This window comes from Puntigrus tetrazona, chromosome 10 (genome assembly GCF_018831695.1).
Source record: "Puntigrus tetrazona isolate hp1 chromosome 10, ASM1883169v1, whole genome shotgun sequence".
NCBI classification, from domain to species: domain Eukaryota; kingdom Metazoa; phylum Chordata; class Actinopteri; order Cypriniformes; family Cyprinidae; genus Puntigrus; species Puntigrus tetrazona.
In genome coordinates this window covers 9541865-9563215 of record NC_056708.1, presented here as the reverse complement: position 1 = coordinate 9563215, position 21351 = coordinate 9541865, and the positions used below count along the sequence as shown (strand labels likewise).

At 37.1% G+C, this 21351-nt stretch overlaps 1 protein-coding gene across 1 annotated transcript; it reads left to right on the top strand.

The window, feature by feature from the left end:
* Positions 1 to 2977: 2977 nt before the first annotated feature.
* On the top strand, positions 2978 to 20835 carry mtnr1bb (melatonin receptor 1Bb). Its single transcript, XM_043249973.1, has 3 exons — positions 2978 to 3285; positions 3403 to 3651; positions 18555 to 20835. The coding sequence occupies exons 2-3, from the start codon at positions 3456 to 3458 to the stop codon at positions 19400 to 19402; spliced, it is 1044 nt and encodes a 347-aa protein (XP_043105908.1). The 5' UTR covers positions 2978 to 3285; positions 3403 to 3455; the 3' UTR covers positions 19403 to 20835.
* Positions 20836 to 21351: the final 516 nt, after the last annotated feature.

The following is a 21351-nucleotide window of genomic DNA, read 5'->3' as shown; positions in this document are numbered from 1 at the left end:
CCTAAATCCACAGATGAACCTAACACGCTGTGGGGCGTAAGCAGATGAAATTCACCAGCAATTCGTTAAAACATAGTCATAAGTTGCCATGAGACTGTGTTGGCATTTTATATTGCAATTTCACTTTCATTGTTTGATTTCAGTTAATAACATTATTTGAAAAAGCTATTCCACATAATGCAATACTTTATTGCTATTTTCTGGCTTCCTAGTGTGTTTATTTTTCAGTGGAATAGAGGGAAATCTTATTCTGTGATGACAAAAGCAGCGTGTCGCTGGGATCCTGCAGTGTTTGACATTGGTTGCTGAGGCAGCTCTTGAGAACCAATAGAGCACTGCAGTTATGACGTAGTTTTGTAGGCCATCCTGGAAGTTAGCATTATCCTGGTTCCCTCAGGTAAAAAAAAAAAAAAAAAAAAGATAAATAATACAATGCAATACAACTGCTCTCTACAAACTCATTCAGTCTTTATGAAAAAAAAAGCTAACGTTTTCCTTGAATGTTTGAATTAAAATAGTTTTCAAAAGCGTGATTATAAACATGACAAATCTTTAAAAAACACACCAGTGAGTAGTCGTTTATCTCTTTGGCGTGATGACATTTAAAGCCCAGACATTCTCTGTAGTATCATTAAAACACTTGTTGGAAACCATCTATTTAAAGACAAGTGCTTTAAAAATCCCTTAATAGTTTGCGAAAGAATATAACGTGTGCATATTTTGAGCTTGTGTTTATATTGTAAAGATAAGTCATCCCTGTAGCACTCTTGGGCATTCAGCCTTTTGTGGGTGAGGTAACAACTGAGATGGTGGGTGCATTCTTGAAAATATTGTAATTTTTAGGATTCGTGTATGGTGATTTCCCTCTTATGTGGCTGGTCTACCTCAAAAGTGATATATGTGTTTGTCAATTGCTCCTCAGTTGACTTGAATTGCACCCGACGTCTCGTTCCTCCGCTCATCTCTCCCTTTAGAGAAGCTACGGTGGCCGATGTAGGATTAAGATGTCATGGTCTTTACAAAGGTAAATTAAGAAATTACACGTACTTAATTGTTCAATAAAAATGTTGAAAATGTACTTGTTCATCATCGTGTCTGTGTTGTATTGGCATGTACAACACAGTAAGGAAACGCGCCCTGTTTGTACCACGCGGGTTACCGTACAAACATGATGGCGACTTCCATGTAAGGATTAGATATAAACAGCTCATTCTAAGTTAATGTAACGATTATATAATCATAAAGGTTCGTTGTGTGAGGTCTTTGTACACCTTTAAAAACAGGGTGACGTAGATTATATTGCATTTCTGTCAATAGATACTCCTAAATATTACACGCTACACCTGACATTGTCTTCACAAGTCAATGAAATACAAACACAGATGACTTTATATGTAAAGTAGCATAAAAGTAAAAAGAAAGAGGAGAACAGAAATAATATTCATTACCCAACTGAGCTGTTCGCAAAGAACAAATAACACATTGTGAATTTCTTGAATATTATAATTCAGCAAGCTTTCCCTCCTGTGATACTTCCATCAACATGTCTGCAACATCTTTGCTTTCAGCCAACTAATGATGATGCTCAAAGACAATGCACCTGTCCTACTGTTGCTATAGTTACTAAAGTAACTTTAACCCCTATGTAATTGACTACAGTTAGAAATGAAAATAAAACTGAGCTGTGATTTCGGTTTTGTTCAGTTTTCGTACAGGTAATCATTGTTTTAACTTTTTTTTTTTTGCTATTATAATATATCTTGTCGTAGAGTGTACATTTTAGCAGACAACATTCAACAACACTTTTATTGAAATGTTCTTATTTATTCAGTTGAGCTGAATTTATTGATTGATTAGATAGAAAGTAGTTTTAGAGACATGATATTTTTCTTCCTGCCCTAGTAATACATGTTTACCCATCCATGCAATGACCAGAGATGGGTAGTGACTGATTACATGTAATCTGGATTATTTAATCAGATTCCAAAAATCATGTACCGTATTAAATGTCAAATACTCGTAATCAGACTACAGTAACATTTTTCTTGATTCTCTCTAATTCCTCTTTTTCACCCTTTAAATGTTCCTTTCTAAAATAGGAATATTTTTATAAATTATATATATATATATATATATATATATATATATATATATATATATATATATATATATATATATTATATACTCAGAAAGTCTTTCAGTTTTGCGGAAATTCACACAAAAAAAGCTGTCACTACTAGTCAGCATTTGGCCACAAAATTGATAAAAATCGTTTAAGGTTTAACAAGCGTCTCAACATTGCGTCAGCTGCTGATGAAGGCATTAATCGTTATTAGAATTATAATTCAGTGGATTATTTAGATAAGTGTTATTATGCATTTGGAAGGCTTTTGTCTTTCCAACAAATTAAAAATGAACAAATTTGCATTATTTATTATTGGCAGCAGGCTACATGTCAAGCAGTCAAACTACCATTCCAAAAAAACCCCAAAAACTAAAGATCATACTTTGATTAAGATAAAACTATTTTAGTAGATGAACTAATTGTCCACCTTACAATATTTTAATATTATTTTAATCTATTTGTTTGTGGGGAATATTAGTTCACCTCCAGAAAAAAATGTCCTAATAATTTACCAATAACTTGTCATCCAAGGTGTTCATGTTTTATGGAGAGAAATCAATGTTTTCCTCAAAACCTCATTTCTTTTAAATGTTAGCACATTTAATACACGTTGGTTACCAAAACACACATTTTATACAAATAGGCCTATATTAAACACACACACACACACACACACACACAAACATTTACCTTGTGTTTCAGGTTAGAGGCGCGCGGGGGTTGTTATGACAACTCCCGCGCAAATAAAAGACGCGCTGCGCAGTGAGTGATTTGTCTCGGCTATGAGCGCGAGCCAATCACCTGGCCAGATTCCACCCCCCAGATCACGCGCTGGATTTACAATTCCGAGCAGCTGCTTTAAAAAATAACTTGGAGCGAACGTAACGGTCGCCATGGGGCAACGCGGCGCCAAGACTTTCCAGTTCCTCAGCAGTTTTAAGGTGACGGGGAAGCGAGCCGAATACTCGCGCTAGACGAACAACTCAACTACAAGACAGAAAAGAGTTTGAGGTGCTGAAAAGATGTTGAGACAGACTCTACCTCGTATTTCCGGAGAGAGGGATGAGAGGAGAGCGGATCAACCAGAGACGACAGAGATGTACGGCTCAACTGTTCCCAACTTCTGCTGAAATCCAGCTGGAATGACTCGCTTTTTACAAGTAAAATATAAATAGAAATAAATCATACGATATGTTCAAGTACGAACGCTTTTTGTACAGCATGCGCAGAACGTTAAGTTTTTTTTTTCTCTCTCTCTCTCCTCTTTACTTCCACAGGTCGCGTGAATAACTTTTAGCAAACCAAACCTCAGAGAACAAGCTGGTCCGGGATGCCAGACAATATCGCTTTTCTGACGAACAGCACAGATTTGGGGCACGTCGGTCGCGCGTTGGGTTCGAGCGCGCGCCCCGCCTGGGCGATAGCGGTGCTGGCCAGCGTGCTGATCTTCACCACTGTGGTGGATGTTTTGGGTAACCTGTTAGTCATAATTTCGGTGTTCAGGAATCGGAAACTGAGAAATGCTGGTGAGCTTTTATTTATCTTTCTGGGCTGCGCGCGCCACGTTCGCGCGCCGTTCATTGATGCAGCGCTTCACGTGCCGTTAGGCTCAAGTGTTGAATGGGGATACGGATAATGAATAATGTACTGAATGAAGTAATTAGTCGACTTGTTTCCCCTTTTGCTTGACAAGAATCTCCTTTGACAAGCTGCCTTGGGTGTAAATTATACATGGTGAAAAAAACGTGCTTCTCTAACATATTTGCCTGTGCGCTTTAAGGGTCTTGAGGTGAATGTAACTGCTCGCATTTAAGCGTGACTATTTATGAAGGATTACTTTATCGCACTAACAAGAAAACGCTTTGAAATTGGCAAACATCTTACATAACCGTTCCAAAGCGAAACAGCAAAAGTCAGCCTTTTTTTTAAAGCGGGAAATTTAACCGACAGCTAAAAGTTTGTTTTAATTAAAATGCAACATTTTAGTACTGAATATGCTCATGCATGGACGAAACCGAGGCTTCCAGCGACTGTATCGATATATAAAAGTTCGTTTTTTGTGGAGAAACTCCTTGTTTCAGCATTTTTTTAAGTCTGAGCTTTTGGTAGTGTTAAGTTCACTTCACCTTGACCATGTCATGAAAAATTTAAAGCGGCTTATCGCTCTCAGCAGTATGGGCTTCAAAGACTTTTGACTGTAGTTTGGCATAATTGGACGTGTACATCGCTGAAAATCTGGCACCCTCCTGAGCCTTATTAGACCCTTTATTTAATTGTAAATGGACATGTTTGATGTTTTAAAATTGACGTTAAATCTAATTACCCACTCAAATGACCCCTATCGACACGTTGTGTTTTCACACATAATCCTGCTTTAAAAGTGTTTTTGCGAACAGCTGTTGAACTATGATGTCACACCGCGGATGTACTTGTGATGTGTGACACTGAGGGATTCGGAGAGACAGATTTCGTCTCTTTCAGTGCCTGTGACAATATGCGTACGCATGTTTGTGGGGTTGTTCCACACGCCGCTGATGCAATTGAGTGGGACTGCATTCAGAACCCCTTGACAGTTTGTGCATCTGCAGGGACATAAGCGTGGAGAGCACTCACACAAGAGCGCACTTCAAAGCTCATGCTTTTTCGCATTGAGCAAGAGCCAGACCTGTCTGCTTCAAAGTCTGCTTCTTATATCACCCTCTGTCTGATAGACACTCCTGACTCTCTCTGTCTTCCCCCTCCAAAGCAATTCGAGCACATGGAGGTGGCATCAACGGCTCATTAGATTGAGTGTGAACGCTGTCAGATTTTTTGCGTGGTTTCTCTCCCCCCCAACCCCCCTCAATGGCCGTGGCGACTGCTTATGTCTTCTCGCCTCCCGCCTGAGTGGATTTTCTGTGAAGGAGGAGAATTTATTCCTTCGTCTTTCAGCCCTTTGTCATTACCAGGGGCAATCAGGCATCTCACGCAAGCAATAACATTGTCACTAACACCCAAAGAAGCATTAAAGCAGCGAGGAACGGCACACGGATCTTTAGCGGTGCGCTTTGTGTGAACTAACAAGGGCACGGAGCTGAGAAACGACAGAAACGGAAAGCCTCGTTCTCCAAACAAGTGTATTCGGAAGTAAAATCGTATGTTCCCAGAATCCTGTTTGCAGATTCACCGCGTAATCACCCAGTGTGAAGCGCGGATATAAAAGATTTATGACTGGTAAAAATGCCAGTCTTTTACGATAACGAAGCACATTCTGACGAGAGGGTGGGTATGAAAGAGACTGTATAAAAAGACTCTTCTCTCCATGTCTTTTGCTTCTCCATTTATGTTATGCAGAACAGATTCCATGCTTTATTAGTTTTATTACTTCCATATTGAGTTCACGTTTGAGGAATAGTTCATCTAGAAATTTAAATTAGCTGAAAATGTACCCGTCTGTAGGCCATTCAAGATGTAGATGAGTTTGTTTGCTCACCCAGTCAGATTTGGAGAAATGTGACTCGGGCCAAAAAACCTGTCATAAGTAGCATTGGAATTTTGTAGCAATAGTCAAACGTACATAAATGATCGTTTTTTTTTCTGCCCAAAATCATTAGCATATTAAGTAAAGATGTAAATTTGTACAGCAAATATATTTTAAAACTTTATGTTCTTTATTAGTAACATTAATTGCTAAGAACTTCATGTGGACTACTTTAAAGGCGATTTTCTCAAAATTTTGATCATTTTGCACCCTCAGATTCCAGACTTTCACATAGTTGTATCTCAGCCAGATATCCTATCATAGCAAACCGTTCATAAATGGAAAGCTTATTTATTCTAAGCTTATTAAATTGACCCTTATGACAGGTTTTGTGGTCAATGGTCACAAATTACATTACATTAATTACTCACCATTGGATCCTCTGCGGTAAATGGGTGCTGTAAGAATGTCAGAACAGCACGACAATACACATGTACTAAACAAATTCATCAATAAAATATTTTATCTTCAAAACCATTGCTTCGGACTGAAATACGAGTCCTCTGTCTAATATGGCATCTCATCTGAATCCGTAGAGAAATATGTACAGATCAGGCACCAATTACACTTTTATTGTGGCTATAGATAAACACACAGCTTTTTGCATCGCAGGTTGATAATCGATAATTGGCTGATGCCAGATGCTTACTTTGACGGCACCCATTCACTAAAGAGGATCCATAAGAGAGCAAGCGATGTAATGTTACATTTCTCCAAAGCTTTTTCCTGTTTCCTTATTTATATCTATTCCCTGCAAGTGAATATATTTTCAGCTAAATTATGGGTGAATTATTTCTTTCAGCTGTCAGGCACATGGCAGCCAGGGCTTCTGGAGTATCACTGTCCGTTGGCCCCTCTCCCTTGCACTGTCCCCTGTGTGGTTATGCAATAGCGATTCTAGAAAGGGGGGTGAATGCCAAGTAAAGTCCTCCTGCTGTCAGATTCCTGGCAGGCCGTGCTGTGCCACATGAGTATAGACGTTTCAGTGGTCAGCGAGACCGTCAGCACGTGTTTGTGTGCACTGATGTGTGTGTGGTCAAAATGGCACTGTAAACCACATGAGACCATTAAAAATGAGTGAAGACAGACAGAGTGTTCCTGCTCTATGATTAGGGAAGTGTAGTCTTGTAATTTTGCTTTTGCTCAGATAAAATAAAACATTAGTGGGCTCGAAGCCAAGACTTTGGAGAAGATTAGTAATCAGTGAATGACTGTGACTGGCAAGGCATCAGCTGTAGGTTTAGATTAAATGAGAGATTTGAACTTCACATTCATATTTATAGAAAACCGCCTGCATTAACTCATCTTGACATTGTCTCAAAGTCTTACTTACAGCAAAAAAAAAATAAATCTTAAACATTACAAGCAACATAATGTTCCTAGTCACTTTAAATATTCATTGTGTCGAAAAGAACAGCTTGAACATGACTCAAAGTCCTGTTTTTGCTTTCAACAAAAAATAGAAAGGTCATGGTTTTGATGTAACATAAAGGTGGATGTTTTTCATTTATGAGTAAACTATTGCTTTAAGAAGTCTTTGAAGAAATATTCTTTGATTCTTGTTCTAGGGGAATTTTGTGCACTCTTGCTTTTCTCTCAGCCTCAGGGCTATGCATGATTAAACTTAAACCGGGTCAGTGTCCATCCGCAGAGTTGTCAAAGCCTTTCAGCATCTGTGGTGCTTCCCATATAAGGTGTATATCTGCTTTCCCCCCTCTCTCTCTCTCTTTGAGTTTGTGATTTTGAATTTCTCCATGATTCTCTAAGCTTTTGAGCCTCGTGAAAGTGAACTGCTTTCCTTGTCAACTGCCAGAGTGTTTATGCCCTGCGCAAGTGTGGAAACACCTCTGCCTGTCAAAGAAACAGACACATGCAGGGACGCCCAAGAAAATTTAAGCCAATAGCAAAATGGATGGGTGTGTTTGTCTGACATTTAGAGGAAGAACAGAGGCAGTCAAAGAAAGACAGCTATTAGCAACATCAGTAGTTGGCTACAAGAGACAAGAATGAAGATAATGCGTGTCAGCACCATGGACAGCAATGGATCAGTCATTCAAACCCAAATCCTTTCTATATCTATCTTGAATGCTTTGTAATCATTTAGAAGAAACTTATGTAACTGCCTTGAGCAATTCTGTTGGGAAATGGGTTTGGGCTGGAAAGCTGTATTTGATGCACATTGCAGACTAAAGAGAGAGAAAAGCCCACCTGCTGTTGCTTAGTGCCTAGAGACCCTCCTCACAGGCCAGTAAAACTGTTTTCAGAGGCATCACAGCTTAACGTGACTAAGGTCTACTTTGAGACAAGCAACACAAGGATTTTTAGCCACTTTAAAGAAAGTCAATACCAAGGATTTTAAAAGCATGGCCTTTAAGATCATAATGTAGCAGATGACTTGCTGAGCTTTCTGAGATTTTTCTCAAGAGCAAGAAGTCGACCTTACTCTTGTTTTACTGTTTTCAAAATAGTAGGGTCATTTCTGTTATGCAGTCCATTTTGAGCTTTAAAAAATGAATCTACTGGAGTAGCAGTTTAAATTACATTTATGAAATGGTGTACCAGACTTAAATAATCTTTTTTCCCAAGGTTAGGCATTTAATCATAACTTATTTACATAGTAGGAAAAAATGAGCATAATGTCTAATAGGAAATAAAGATATGGCTGAAGATGTCAAGTACATTTTGATATTTATTGACCATGCGTCTTTTAACATTTTTGATTATCATACAAAATTTCAGGACAGCATAGATCATTTTTAGCAAAATCAGCTAAATCCACAAAATATTACATAACCTATTGCTGTTTCCAGTGCTTTACGCAACTATATATGATTTCACGTTTTTCAAATAAACATGTTTTGCTTAAAGCATTATTTAGAAAAAGGAAAATAAATTAGACATATTTCGAATATTTATTAATACATTGACTTTTTACTGTATGTTAGAAGTCACATAGATACATAGCAACAGTAGTCAAATGATTTAAAGTCACAAACATTTTCAGTCAATATTTTAATATGTAATATTTATTTATTATATATACATTTTCATTTAAAAATTTGTAAAAAATCTACTGTTGAAACGTTTGGGTTCAGTAGAGTTTTTTATTAGATTAATATTTTTCTTTTGTAAAGACACATTCATTTGATTAAACATTTCTATAATGTCTTTGATTAAACTACTAATGTAGTTCTTTTGAATTTTGTTTATGAACGTATTCATAAAAAATATCACTGCTTGTACAAAAATATTAAGCAGCACATCTGGTTTAATAAGAAATCATTTTTGAGCAAATTAGCATATTAGAATTATTAACATAACAGAAATACATTACCTTTCATAATATATTAAAATAAAAAACAGTTATTTTAAATTGTAATTATATGTAATGATATTTTTGATCAAATAAGTGCAACCACAGTGGGAAAAAAAGATTCTTTCTAAAGCATTAAAAAACGTTCCGACCTTTTGCACGTTGCTGTATGGCATGGGGCATAATAATATACTTCATCACATGAACGACAGAGTAAATGTTAAGTGATTTTTTTCTATTACACCCCCTATGACAAGGGCTTGTATCTCCCTTATTGAATTTGACTTGTTTTGCCAAAAGGTTTTGAATATCTCATAATTCTCTACGACCCATTCAGCCTGGTTGAGCTACAGTGGCACCAGGAGAGCCTGTCACGAGTGAATTCACCAATGTAATAGAACTTTGCTGGTGTCCTTTATTCCCTCTTTCACTTTTCTTTTTTTTTTCCTTCCAGTCTTTCCCTCACTGATATACCAGCAAATGTCATTGCTCAGGGAGGCATTTGAAATTTAACAGGTAGAAAAAGAAAATCTCTACCGAACCGTTTGTATTCAGTTCTTGTTTTGTTCTACCGCAGGTTCAAATACGAGACAGACTTTCGGCTTTGCTTTCAGGTTTACTTGATGATAGGTTCACAGCAGTAACTGTTTGTCTCCGCCTGTCTGTTCTCAGGATGGCAGCCTCTTTTAAACTTTTTGAAAGACGCTTGGATTTGAATGCATGAAACAAAAATATGTCCACCCTTTCTGTTTCCGTCCAATTTAACAGATGCGTCCCTGATTCTCAGTGGACCATGATGTTGTTGTCTCAGGATGTATCATTCAAGAGACACTTTAAACAAAAGGTCTTGCAGTCGCATAGTTGAAGTGACAGTAACAGTTGTCCTGGAGCAACTCACAATCCTTTTTAAAATGCCTTTTCTCCCTCTTTCAACCAATTTTTATGTGGAAATGCCATAAAAATGCATTCATAACAAAGCTTGTTAAATTACACTGAACTGAATTGCATCTGAAGGGTTTCGTAGCTCTGCAAACTTTACTTTGCTCTCTAGGCAAACATTTTATTGCATGCTGCATGCTGACTGTACCTTGGCACGAGATAAAACAGCAAAACCCTGGACAGGCAAGCCGAGAACACCACCATGATCTTCAAACCCATCTTTCCCGATTTCACAAACCGTAGACCCAGCGAAAAAATAAATAAATTAAAAATCGCTGCGTGCCGAGATTTCTGAGATCCATTTATGTATGCGTACATTGAAGCATTATCTGATCACTTTAGTTTAATGAAATCCATCGTTCTACACCCTAAAACCAGCGATAATAATGCAAAGCTCTGGACTGAATCATTTGATCATTGGGAATTGTGGGCTGAGGCGCACAATCTGAATTTCATGAACCCCAATTTTGATCTGATCAAAGATTGCACGCCTCAAGCATTTTAAACCCTTTAAAGCTTTACTTCAACATCAGCATGAAATAAAAATCCACACTGTTGAGAAAAAAAAAAATTCTGCAAACTGAACGTAACATATATCATCCTAACAAAGCTTTCGACTCAGACTAAGTTGAACCTGCTGTTACATAACACAGTCTGAGACATTTTATTTACATTACTCCGTGACTCATCCGATTCGCTTTGAAGGAGTCAAAGGTCAACATGTTGACATTTTGATGGAGGCCTTCAATGAGGATACTGTTTTTTTTTTATGTGGCTGAATGATGTAATAGTGTTTGCCTAGAAGGAACGTTGAGGTTCAGAGTGGGCTGACTGATCGCAGCCTGGATTGGAAAGAAGCCAGTGTGGTTTCATACAGGTGGGATATAGTCTTTTTCAATTCGTGTTGGCAGAATGACGTGAAACTCAAGCAGCAGTTGAACGTTGAGAGGACAACGACAAATTCTAAAGCAGAAAGGGCCAGATTTTGTATGTGACGAGAACTATTTGTATAGTGCATACTTTAAAACGTTATTTCACCCAAAAAGGAAAATTCTGAATTCTGAAGTCAAAGGTGACCCAAATAATTCATAAATGATTCATTTTTTCGGGGACCAATTTTTTAAATTATTCACCCTTATGCCGTTCCAAGCGACCTTTTAACACAAATTAAGATATTTTTAAGATATTTAAGATATAAACCTTTTAACACAAATTGAGATATTTGTGCTTTTTTTTACCCCCAATTTTTTTCGTTGCTGGGTAATTATTTTTTTAACCAGCAACACGACTACCACGTTCAAGGCTATAACTATTTCTTGTCTTCCGTGTCAGTCGACACACGTTCACAAGAATTCCCCAATAATCATAATAATTACACTACAGCTTTTTCATGCTAGTTCGTGCCAATAAATATATTTTATTAATTGGTCATGAAATAAGCAGCTTGCTGTAATAGTATTACAGGACATCGTATCCTTTGGAAGTGAGAGGGCAGCTGTTTGAAGCTGCAGTGGCAGTGGCCGTGGCTCAAGGGCACAATAGTAGTGCTTGTCATTTGGTGCTACTGAGAGTGCATGCTTCCGGGTACCAATTAAGATTAGCCTTCGGTGCCGCTCTATTTGGGCCTCAGTCCAGTTTTTCATCATTTCGAGTTCTCGTATCCCCAAGGACCGAACCCCTGCCACAATTTGCAATCCGTAAAAATACAACAAAAAAACATGTCACCATCCTCATCTGCATATCCCAAAAGTTGCAATAGCCTTATAATGTGATTTACATATTTTACCTAGTATGAAATGACCTTGTGAATATATCACTCCAAAGGAACAGAAAAGTGGTTCCTCAGTAATCTGCCTTGACCCAAGTCCTTCACCCTGCTGCATGTTGTAATATATGTATAAAAAATGTAACTGCTGGAGTGAGTATAATACTCATCTGGGTTAATATCGATAAGTGCTTTAACCTTTCAGGTTCAAGATTTATACTTTAAACATTTAAACTATACTTTCAATGCTAAGCTCCTCACTGATAAAAAAAAAAAAAAACCTTTGAAATGTTAAAAGGTTGTGATCAAAGACAGGTCATTTTTTCTCTTTTGAAACAGGAAGTAATAAAGATCAGTCTTGTTAAAATACAGCAATGAACCAATACAATTTTTTTTTCTATAGCACTCACCCACTAAAAAAGGAATCAATGTTTTATAAAAAAAATATAAATACAATTTTATAAAAAAAAAAGAATTATGTTTTTTTTATCTATTTTATTTCTAATGTATAATACATATGACACATGAAAACTGTAGGTAATCCAGGTTTTTATCTTTTCTGCATCATGCCTCATCCTGTCTTTAGCATTTGAATTTCTTCAGTCATAATGAACGTATAATAATGTGTGTATATAGTAAAGAACAAAACATATTAATACAATAATCACTGTCAGTTATATTGTGACAACACCGTGGCTCCTAATTCATTTTCTGTAACATTTTCTTTTTTGTCTTGATCCTTAATCATATGCAGTCGAGGGGTCTCCGTGTGCTATCAGCTTTTATCAATTATGAGTAACAGCGCAGATGCTGTGCTAATGAGAACATAAATTAGGCTGCATGTGAAGTTCCTCAAGGTCATCCTCCTCCATTAGTAATTACACTTTTTGAACTTAAGTGGAATTGAGCTCGAAGTGAACCATAAGCCATGCTCAGCAAGAACAAGGACTTCCATCAGAAATTTAATTTCCTCTAATTACGCATGGATCACCTTTCACTCTCTGAAAGACCAAGTTTTTTTTTTGGCCAAAATTATTTTAAGTTAGTTTTTTTTTTCTTTTTGAGTTTAATGAAAGGAACATGAAACAGGTTAAAGCACAAATCAATCATTTTACCTCCTTCTTCTTCCAGTTAGATTACTTTCTTAGAATCTGGAATAATACATCATAAAGTTTGATAACATGACAGCAAAGATTTTTATATCATTACAAAAATGTATATTTCCAATAAATGCTGTTCTTATCAGAATCCTGAAAACTGCATGTCATTCCACAAAAATATTAAGCAGCACGACTGTTTGTGAATTTATCAGTAAAAATCTGTCTTGAGCACCAAATCATCAAATTACAATGATTTGAAGGATCACGTGACAAAAACTATAATGCTGAAAATTGTACTTTGTCATCACAGGAATAAACGACATTTTAAAATATATTAATATATTATTTTTAATTGTAAAATTTTTTCTCAATATTACAGTTTTTTATTGAATTTCTGATCAAATAAATACAGCCTGGGTGAGCATAAGGCTCTTGAAATAGGCTAAAACATTAAAAAGACTGTTTGACTTCAGCACCACGGACAGTGCAATGAAACAGTTAAAGACTTACTATGTATGAGCATGGATTTCTGTCTGCATTCTCTAGATATACTGACCTTTGGGTTTTCACAAAGTTTCATTTTATTATTACATTTATGATTAAAACTCTACAGTTTTTATACAGTGAATTAATCACAGTATTGATTTAATTTCTTGTAAATAAAAGGTCAAACAGTCATTTATATGAAAGGGCCCACTAGTGCACCGTACTGACTGTCATTCAATTTTATTCCGTTGATCTGGTGGTCATTCATTCTCAAGAGATCCTGTACCTCACCGGATACACTACTTGGACACAATAAAGGATTTCCTGAGAAATCCTTAGAAAATGCAGGGTCAAGATGTATTATCGTGCTTGGCATTGCTTCACAAAATTGCAAAGGTTGTCTAGATCCGTAAGGAGAAGCAAAAAAGGCCACCTGTCTTGTGGGCATGTTGAAGCAGAAGTGTCTGTGTGTCTTACAGCTGTAGCTCTTCTTTTTTGCGTTTAAAGTCTTTGACAGGTGAGCATGGCATGCACGTATCATTTTATACTGTACTCTGAGGGTTTCATAACCCAGTCTGACCCTGTTCAAGTGCTTTTATAATGAGCCTTAGACACGGAATAAGAACCCTTGCCTTCTGTTCTCCCTCCAGAACTTTTCCCCAGCTTCCTCTGTGATGTTTTTCATTACACTGTAACTATTTTAAATAGGAAATAACTAAGACATCTTCTTGTCCTTACTTGCCTTTCTTTTCTCACTATTCCTCTTCACATCTCTATGTGTGACATTTATGTGCTAGTAGAGGAATAATGAAAGTTTTCTAAAGAAATATTTACTTACACATGGCCAGAGTTTTTTTTTTCATAAGAACAGAGAAATTTAGCATTACATCACTCACCAGTGGATCCTTTTGCAGTGAAGGGATGCCAAGTAATCCATACAAATTAAGTTTATCAGTTAAGATTTTATTAAATGAAAAAATAAAATCCACTGTTTTAACATAATATTGGTTTCTCCTGTGAAAAAGGTGAAGAGGAATTATGATAGAAATAGAAATATGCACAATAGGGGATAGATATTTTCACTACAGGAAGCATTATCATTGATTACGGGCTGATATTTTGGCTAGAAGTGACAGTTTAAAGTTAAAATGTTTTATGAGGATAGAATTATTTCTTAAAAGCATGCAGCTTTTTCACTTCACAGTACATTAATTTATGAACAGGAGTCGTGTTGTCACGTCTCTGGACTTTGTTTATTGTTTTTGTCTCGTGCCATGTGCTCTCTGTGCCATACCTTCCCTTCACGTTCAGTTCTAGTTAATTGTCTTCCAGCCGTGTCTTGTTAATTTAGTTAATTACCTTGTGTATTTAAGTCCTGTGTGTTTGTATTCAGTTTGTCTGAACGTCAATGTCCCTTTGATGTCCTTATGTGGTTTTTGTTGTGCCTGCCTTTGTAAATTTATTTTGCCGTTTTGGAGTAAATCCATTTAAGTTAATTTTACATCTCGAGTGCTCAGTCTCGCGAAGCCGTAAACATGACACGTGTTGTGAATGTTTCTATCAGGTGTTTGGCCTCTCATTCTGACGGCACCCATTCACTGCAAATGATCAACTGATGAGCTAGTGATCTAATGCAAAATTTTACTAAACATTCTTTAAATACAAGTCTCTGAGTTCCGATAGTCCTGAACATTTTCAGGAAATTTGTACAGATCTGAAAGCTTTCATCAGCTTCAAAAAATGGACAAAGTCAAAGAAAAATCATGGACATTTTTTAGTCACAAGACGTGGGAAACCTGCTGCATGATCTTATATGTGGCAAGGTCTGTGAGTACAGCTGAATGGCAATTTAGATTTCTTTTTATTCTTACTTCACCTAGACTTTATTCATATCACGTGCACATATTCACATCAGACTAGATTGCTGTGTCTCGATCTGTCACACACACACACAAACGCACACACACACAGTACACCATTAATCAAACAAAGGCTCATTACTCATTAGGTTCTAATTGTCAGCTTTTGTAGTTGTCATGTTTTGATGTTTAAGACAGAGTGAGCTGAAGCTTGCAAAAAATGCTACAAAAATGCAGGAAATATGTACCAATAAGTACATCAGTGCAGTTTCCAAAAGCTCTGACACCTTTTATCACACAAATTTACAGAGTTTAGATTAATAATGACAATTATTTGAAGATGTCATGTTATGCCTTAAAAACAATATTAATATGTTGGGAGATTTGAAAACTGGTGCTTTTGAATGTTAGCATCACACATAGCCAGTTTCATATCTATTGGTTTTCATAGACAGTAGTTTACTCGGTAGCTCACGTGGCGATGGAAAGCTCTGGTTCGAATCCTGTGTAAAAAAAAATTATATTAGTTTTGCATTGGTTAACACTGTCGAGCAGGTTTAGGCTTGGATTGGTATATTTCCAACATGATAAAGCTTTTAGCGATATTATGTTATATTTGAATTCTGAACACTGCGATGTGTAACTGAAGCAGCCTAATAAAAACAGCAATGCTTACCTATGTCAACATAATAAAAATGTGCCAGGGTTCACATATTAAACCTGCGTTTTAGTGCCACTCTGTGAAATTTTTTCTTTGAAACTGTTGCGAAACGTGCAGTAAGGTACATAAAACGGTGTTGCACAAAAAGCACACAGTGGTACATATTTTTAATGAGACCAGGTTGAAAAAATACTATATATTATTTTTCATTTTATTATTATGCTGTATGCTGTAATTATCGTTCTTGCTCGATGGGCACTGTTTACTTATTTATCTTTGTCTGAAAACACATCAATATTCTGCATAATTATCTCTTGATAATGTTTAAATATGCAGAGATGGGTTATGTAAAGGTAAATAAATAAATATGAATTCAAACAAGAGCTTTTATCATGACCAAAGGCATTACTGAAACATAACCTTTTGTAAGAGGATTAGGATAGTGAAGTTCACACATTAAGTGGCTTAAGAGATTTTAAAACACAGGTTGGTTTCTTCACATATGTGAAGACAAAAATGCCATTCATAGCAGCTGACATCGTGTGTTATTTCACAATACATTCATCTACAGAGCAGCTCTATGACCTTGAAAGCTTCATCTCTAGCTGAATTATAGTGGCTGGGGATAAAAGTCCAAAGAAAAGAGAAGAAAGCTCAGAGAAGAAGGTTGGGCTCAGGTAGGTCAGGGTAATTGTGTTTATCATTTCATAGACTCTAGCTTTATCCTCTGAATGAAGCTAAGAAAAGGGAATAGCTGAAAAGAGTCAGTGTCATTTCAACATGACAGACTAAAACAGTTTTTAGGTTTTTGGATCATTTTTAAAAGGCCATCATGATGAACAGTAGAGAATATTGGGTTGTGATCTCTCTAATGTCATGCTGAGAGGTGCCAGAAATACTTTTTGACATTTGCTGAAAAAGATGGGAGAGAAAAACAGCTTTTCCCCTTCTGATTTTTTTTGTAAAAGCAAGCATTTTTGATTTGTGTATGCTTTGCTGTTGGTCATATCTGACAAAATCCAAATGAAATGTTTTGCTTCACTTTCAACAGGAAAATCTGATTAATGGGGGTCCGTACGTTTATGGCCCTCACGTTTCATCCAGAGTCTTAGGGCGGGGAAGGGGGAAAGACACTGACTGAATGTTAAAATGTTCTGGATGTCTAAAAAGCTGTAGGCGATGAGGGGAAAATGTGTGCCTCATTGAAGCTGTTCACCGCTCATGACTTTGATACAATCATTTCTTATTCTTTTAAAGGTGAGTCTCTTGAAACTTGGCAAGAATATGTCAAGATTACCTTTTACTCCAAAAGGAGAAAATAAGAATATTGTGCATAAAGAAGATGAATCTTAGTTTTTTTAATCATGTTTTTTTTTTGTTATCATGTTTTAATGTGATTTATTGTGTTAGTTAGCAAGTATTTTTTTGTTATTCCTTACCTAGACTTACCTATTTCTTACCTAGAAATTAATCTCAATCAACTGCATTTTGACTTTTATATATTTTTTTCAAAACCAAAAAAAAAAAATCATAAAATAAATCTTTATTTTCTATACATTTTTCACTTATTTTTTTTATTTTGAGCTGAAATGTGAGCTGGGCATGTGAACTTTCCGCTTCTTTTCACTTTCATTATTGTGATGAGAAAAATGACACTTTAAGTATATCTATAGCAAATGTATCTGTATGCAGATATTTGCTACCAGTAACACAGAATGAGGGGCGAGCTGGACTAATTAGATGACTCAGTCAGCTGTTTATACGCCGGCTGTAAACAGTGACTGTTTAACATGAGAAAGTGAGTAAATGGATTGGTTGACATAACAGAACTTTTAACACAGCAGACCATGCATGAGATTAATCTGAGAGGGCAGAGGCTAGAAGAGAACGCATTGTTTTATGGAGCGATGTGTTTTCTGCTGTCACAGTGTAATCAAAGGCTTCACACTCCCTGGGGATCCTGCTTTTGAAGTTGATGTGATTCATTCTTTGTCTTTTCTTTTCACTCTGTAGCTTTGTCAGCCTTAATTCTTGTTTCCTCTCTTATTTGCTCGCTTGTTCTCAGCATGTCGTTCACATGAGTGTAGCCCTATATTCAATTTAAAAGGCATAAAACATGATTGGAAAGAATGGAAGCAGGGCATCAAAAGTGACAGGTATACTGTGAAAAGGCTCTTTTTAATCCAGACAAAGTCAACATAAATGTACTTATAGGAATCATAAACACGTGTTATAATTTTCACGTACAGCTGACATTGTTTTCGTTGCAACAGAAACGCTAACTAAGAGGAAGGTTGGGGTCAGCTTATGCTACCTTTCAAAAAGTAAAGAATTACGTTTTTGAAAACTTTAATTCTTACCAAAGTTGTATTCATTTATTACAGAACTAGTAATATTGAGAAATGTAATGATCAATATTATTTTTAGCAGCCATTACTCCAGTCTTCAATGTCACTTGATCCTTCACCAAGCAAACAAAAAGATTTTTATTCATGTAATATGTATCAACCTGCTTCTGAGACCAACTGTCCTGCAGAGTTTAGCTGCGACCGTAATCAAACACACCTGAACCCGCTAATCAAACTCTTCAGGATCACTTGAAAAATCACAGAACAGATGAGCCAAAATAGGTTGAAAATAAACTTTACAGAACAGAGGGGCACCAGGAGCAGGTGTAGGTAATACATTTTTCGATTTTGCCACAGTCGGCATAACATTCTGTGCTATCACATCAATCTGTGCTCATAGAAATGAGATGATTAACAAACCCTCTTTCTTTTGCACAGGCAACGTGTTTGTTGTCAGTTTGGCCTTCGCTGACTTGGTGGTGGCTTTCTATCCCTACCCGCTGGTCTTGTACGCGATCTTCCACGACGGCTGGTCTCTGGGGGAAACCCAATGTAAAATCAGCGGATTTCTAATGGGCCTGAGTGTGATCGGCTCGGTTTTCAACATCACCGGCATCGCCATCAACCGTTACTGCTACATCTGTCACAGCTTTGACTATGGACGTCTCTACAGCTTCCGTAACACTCTGCTGTTAGTGGCCCTGATCTGGGCGCTCACTGTGCTCGCCATTCTGCCCAACTTCTTTGTGGGTTCGCTGAGTTACGACCCCCGTGTTTACTCCTGCACCTTCACTCAGACTGCCAGCAGCTCCTACACTGTGGTGGTGGTGGTGGTTCACTTCCTGGTGCCCATCGCGGTGGTGACCTTCTGCTACCTGAGGATTTGGGTTCTGGTGATACAGGTGAGGAGGAAGGTGAAGAGCGAGGAACGCTCAAGGGTGAGACCCAGCGACCTGCGCAACTTCATCACCATGTTCGTGGTGTTCGTCTTATTTGCAATCTGCTGGGCTCCACTCAATCTAATCGGTCTCGTGGTGGCCATCGACCCAGAGGTCATGGCTCCACGTATTCCAGAGTGGCTCTTTGTGGTCAGCTACTTTATGGCCTATTTCAACAGTTGCCTCAATGCAATCATTTATGGACTCCTCAATCGGAACTTCCGAAAGGAGTACGTGCGAATCATGACGTCGGTGTGGATTCCTCGGAGGTTTGTGACTGAGACCTCCAGGGCAGCCACAGATGGGATGAGGAGCAAACCCTCACCAGCCATTAATAACAACGAGTAACTTTTGTTTTCAGCCGATCACTGTTTAGGAGGAAACGTCATGGATGCATGAAGCTAATTTATATGCGTTGAACTGTGAACACTTGACTTTTTTAATGCTACAAAACCATTATGTACAACTCAGGGTGCTTATTTTATTTTCATCCTTGGCTTATTGGAAATTTGTGAGTGCCTAAATTTCTGCAAAACTTGAAACTTTAAGTACGTTTTACTGAATTTTTCAGGTGACTCATCTACAAACAGCGCTATTAGTCATTTCATTTTTTTCTCCGTTGAAGATGCAGGTTTATTAAACAGCACAGCACCATGAAAATGACATTCCTGTGAGAACGAAATCATTGGAAAATGATATCGCATTGCTTGTAGCATGTTTCACAGCAGTTTCAAAGCAAACAGCTGAACATGAATGAACTAATGCTTTATTACATTGTTTGTAACACGGCAATTCAGTAGTCAAGAGTGCTGCACAAATGCTCTATTGCATTTTAAATTAATGTACCACCTACACTAAACCCTGCCGATTAGTTTTAAGAAGAGCAAATATTTGATAAAAACACATTTGGTGAAGCAACCACAACATTTGAGCTTCAAAGCTTTGAGCTATTTTTACAGGACACATACCAAAATACCAGGTGAATGACAAAAAATATGTTCAAACGGAGCAATTTATGTAATGCAAAGGTTAATGTTCATTTTAGCATGTATACATGTGTTTATGCAGTATGTAGAAATGTGGGCAGTTACATGTTTCCAGTGAGCCTTGGTTGTTTATTTTTGATGTTGTGATCCATTTCAGAACACTATTATTATTATTAATCGTATTAATAAATATTTATCTCACCATTTATATTGAAAATTAAATGAAGTAAGTTTTATGATTTGTTTATGATCCATGCATATTTATTGAAGACATTTTGTACAATTTTGTGGGTCTGTTGTATATATGTTGTATAAACAAGTATGTATCACATATTTTAGCCATTTTCAATTCAGAACTTCTGCCTTACACTTGAACATTCACATCAAATCTGAAAAAAAAATCCATATATTTAATCAAGGTGCCAAATGTTAATACTTTGACAGTAAGTATCTGATATACCAAATCAGTTTGTCATATCGAACCAAATGAGATTCTGAGAGCAACCTAATTTAAATGTAATGTCAACAGAGCTTTAATGAGCGAAGAGCTTCCAGCACAGCAAGATAAAGCACAAGCTTCAAAAAAAAAAGAAAAAAAAAAAAGCACTTCATGCGGATTCCGCAAAGACAAATTTAGCTTTTTCAAAGCGAACGGTGACAGCGAGCGGTCAGTCAGTAATCAGTTTCAATCTGTTTTCACCTCTTATCTTTCAAACATTAAATGTCATTCATGACTTTGGGGTTATTACTCTGCCAGGAAATGCGCATGACTCTGAAACCATGTATTTTCTTCAACAAATGATCTGCGAATAAAACGCAGCAGGAATTCCGATCAAGATAAAGGTTACTGGCAAAAGAGGAAAGTATTAACGAGACCTGGTCTGAATGTATTATTGTTATCTGTGCTTGTTTTCACTTGATTTGATGATGTGCGATTTAATCCTCCCGCCATAATGAGACGTTCCATGCAGCGTGATTGTACTGTGTGAGAACATGCCTCACCATTGACCTGAATAAAAGAAAAGAACCAAACTGATGAAAGCCAAGTCTATCGGTGATTGTGCAACCTCTCTCTGGTATGAATGGGCCGCAGAGGGATTACATGGAGAGATTGGGATGAGCTCGCTCCTTATGGCCACATCTGCACAGGGAATTATGGGGGATGTGTGGCTGGCGTCCCAGCAGATGGTGAACTGAGGTGGTTGATAACATAAACATTTGGCCAAGTTGAGAGCGATCTTGTCGTCAATTTGCTGAATGCATTATCCAGAAGTCCGGTCGAAAACCACGGCAGGAATGTAATGGGAGTTG

Coding starts and splice junctions, on each gene's coding strand:
- mtnr1bb (XM_043249973.1), top strand. CDS start 3,456: ATGCCAGACAATATCGCTTTTCTGACGAACAGCACAGATTTGGGGCAC. Junction 3,652..18,554: donor TCGGAAACTGAGAAATGCTG/GTGAGCTTTTAT, acceptor TCTTTTGCACAG/GCAACGTGTTTGTTGTCAGT.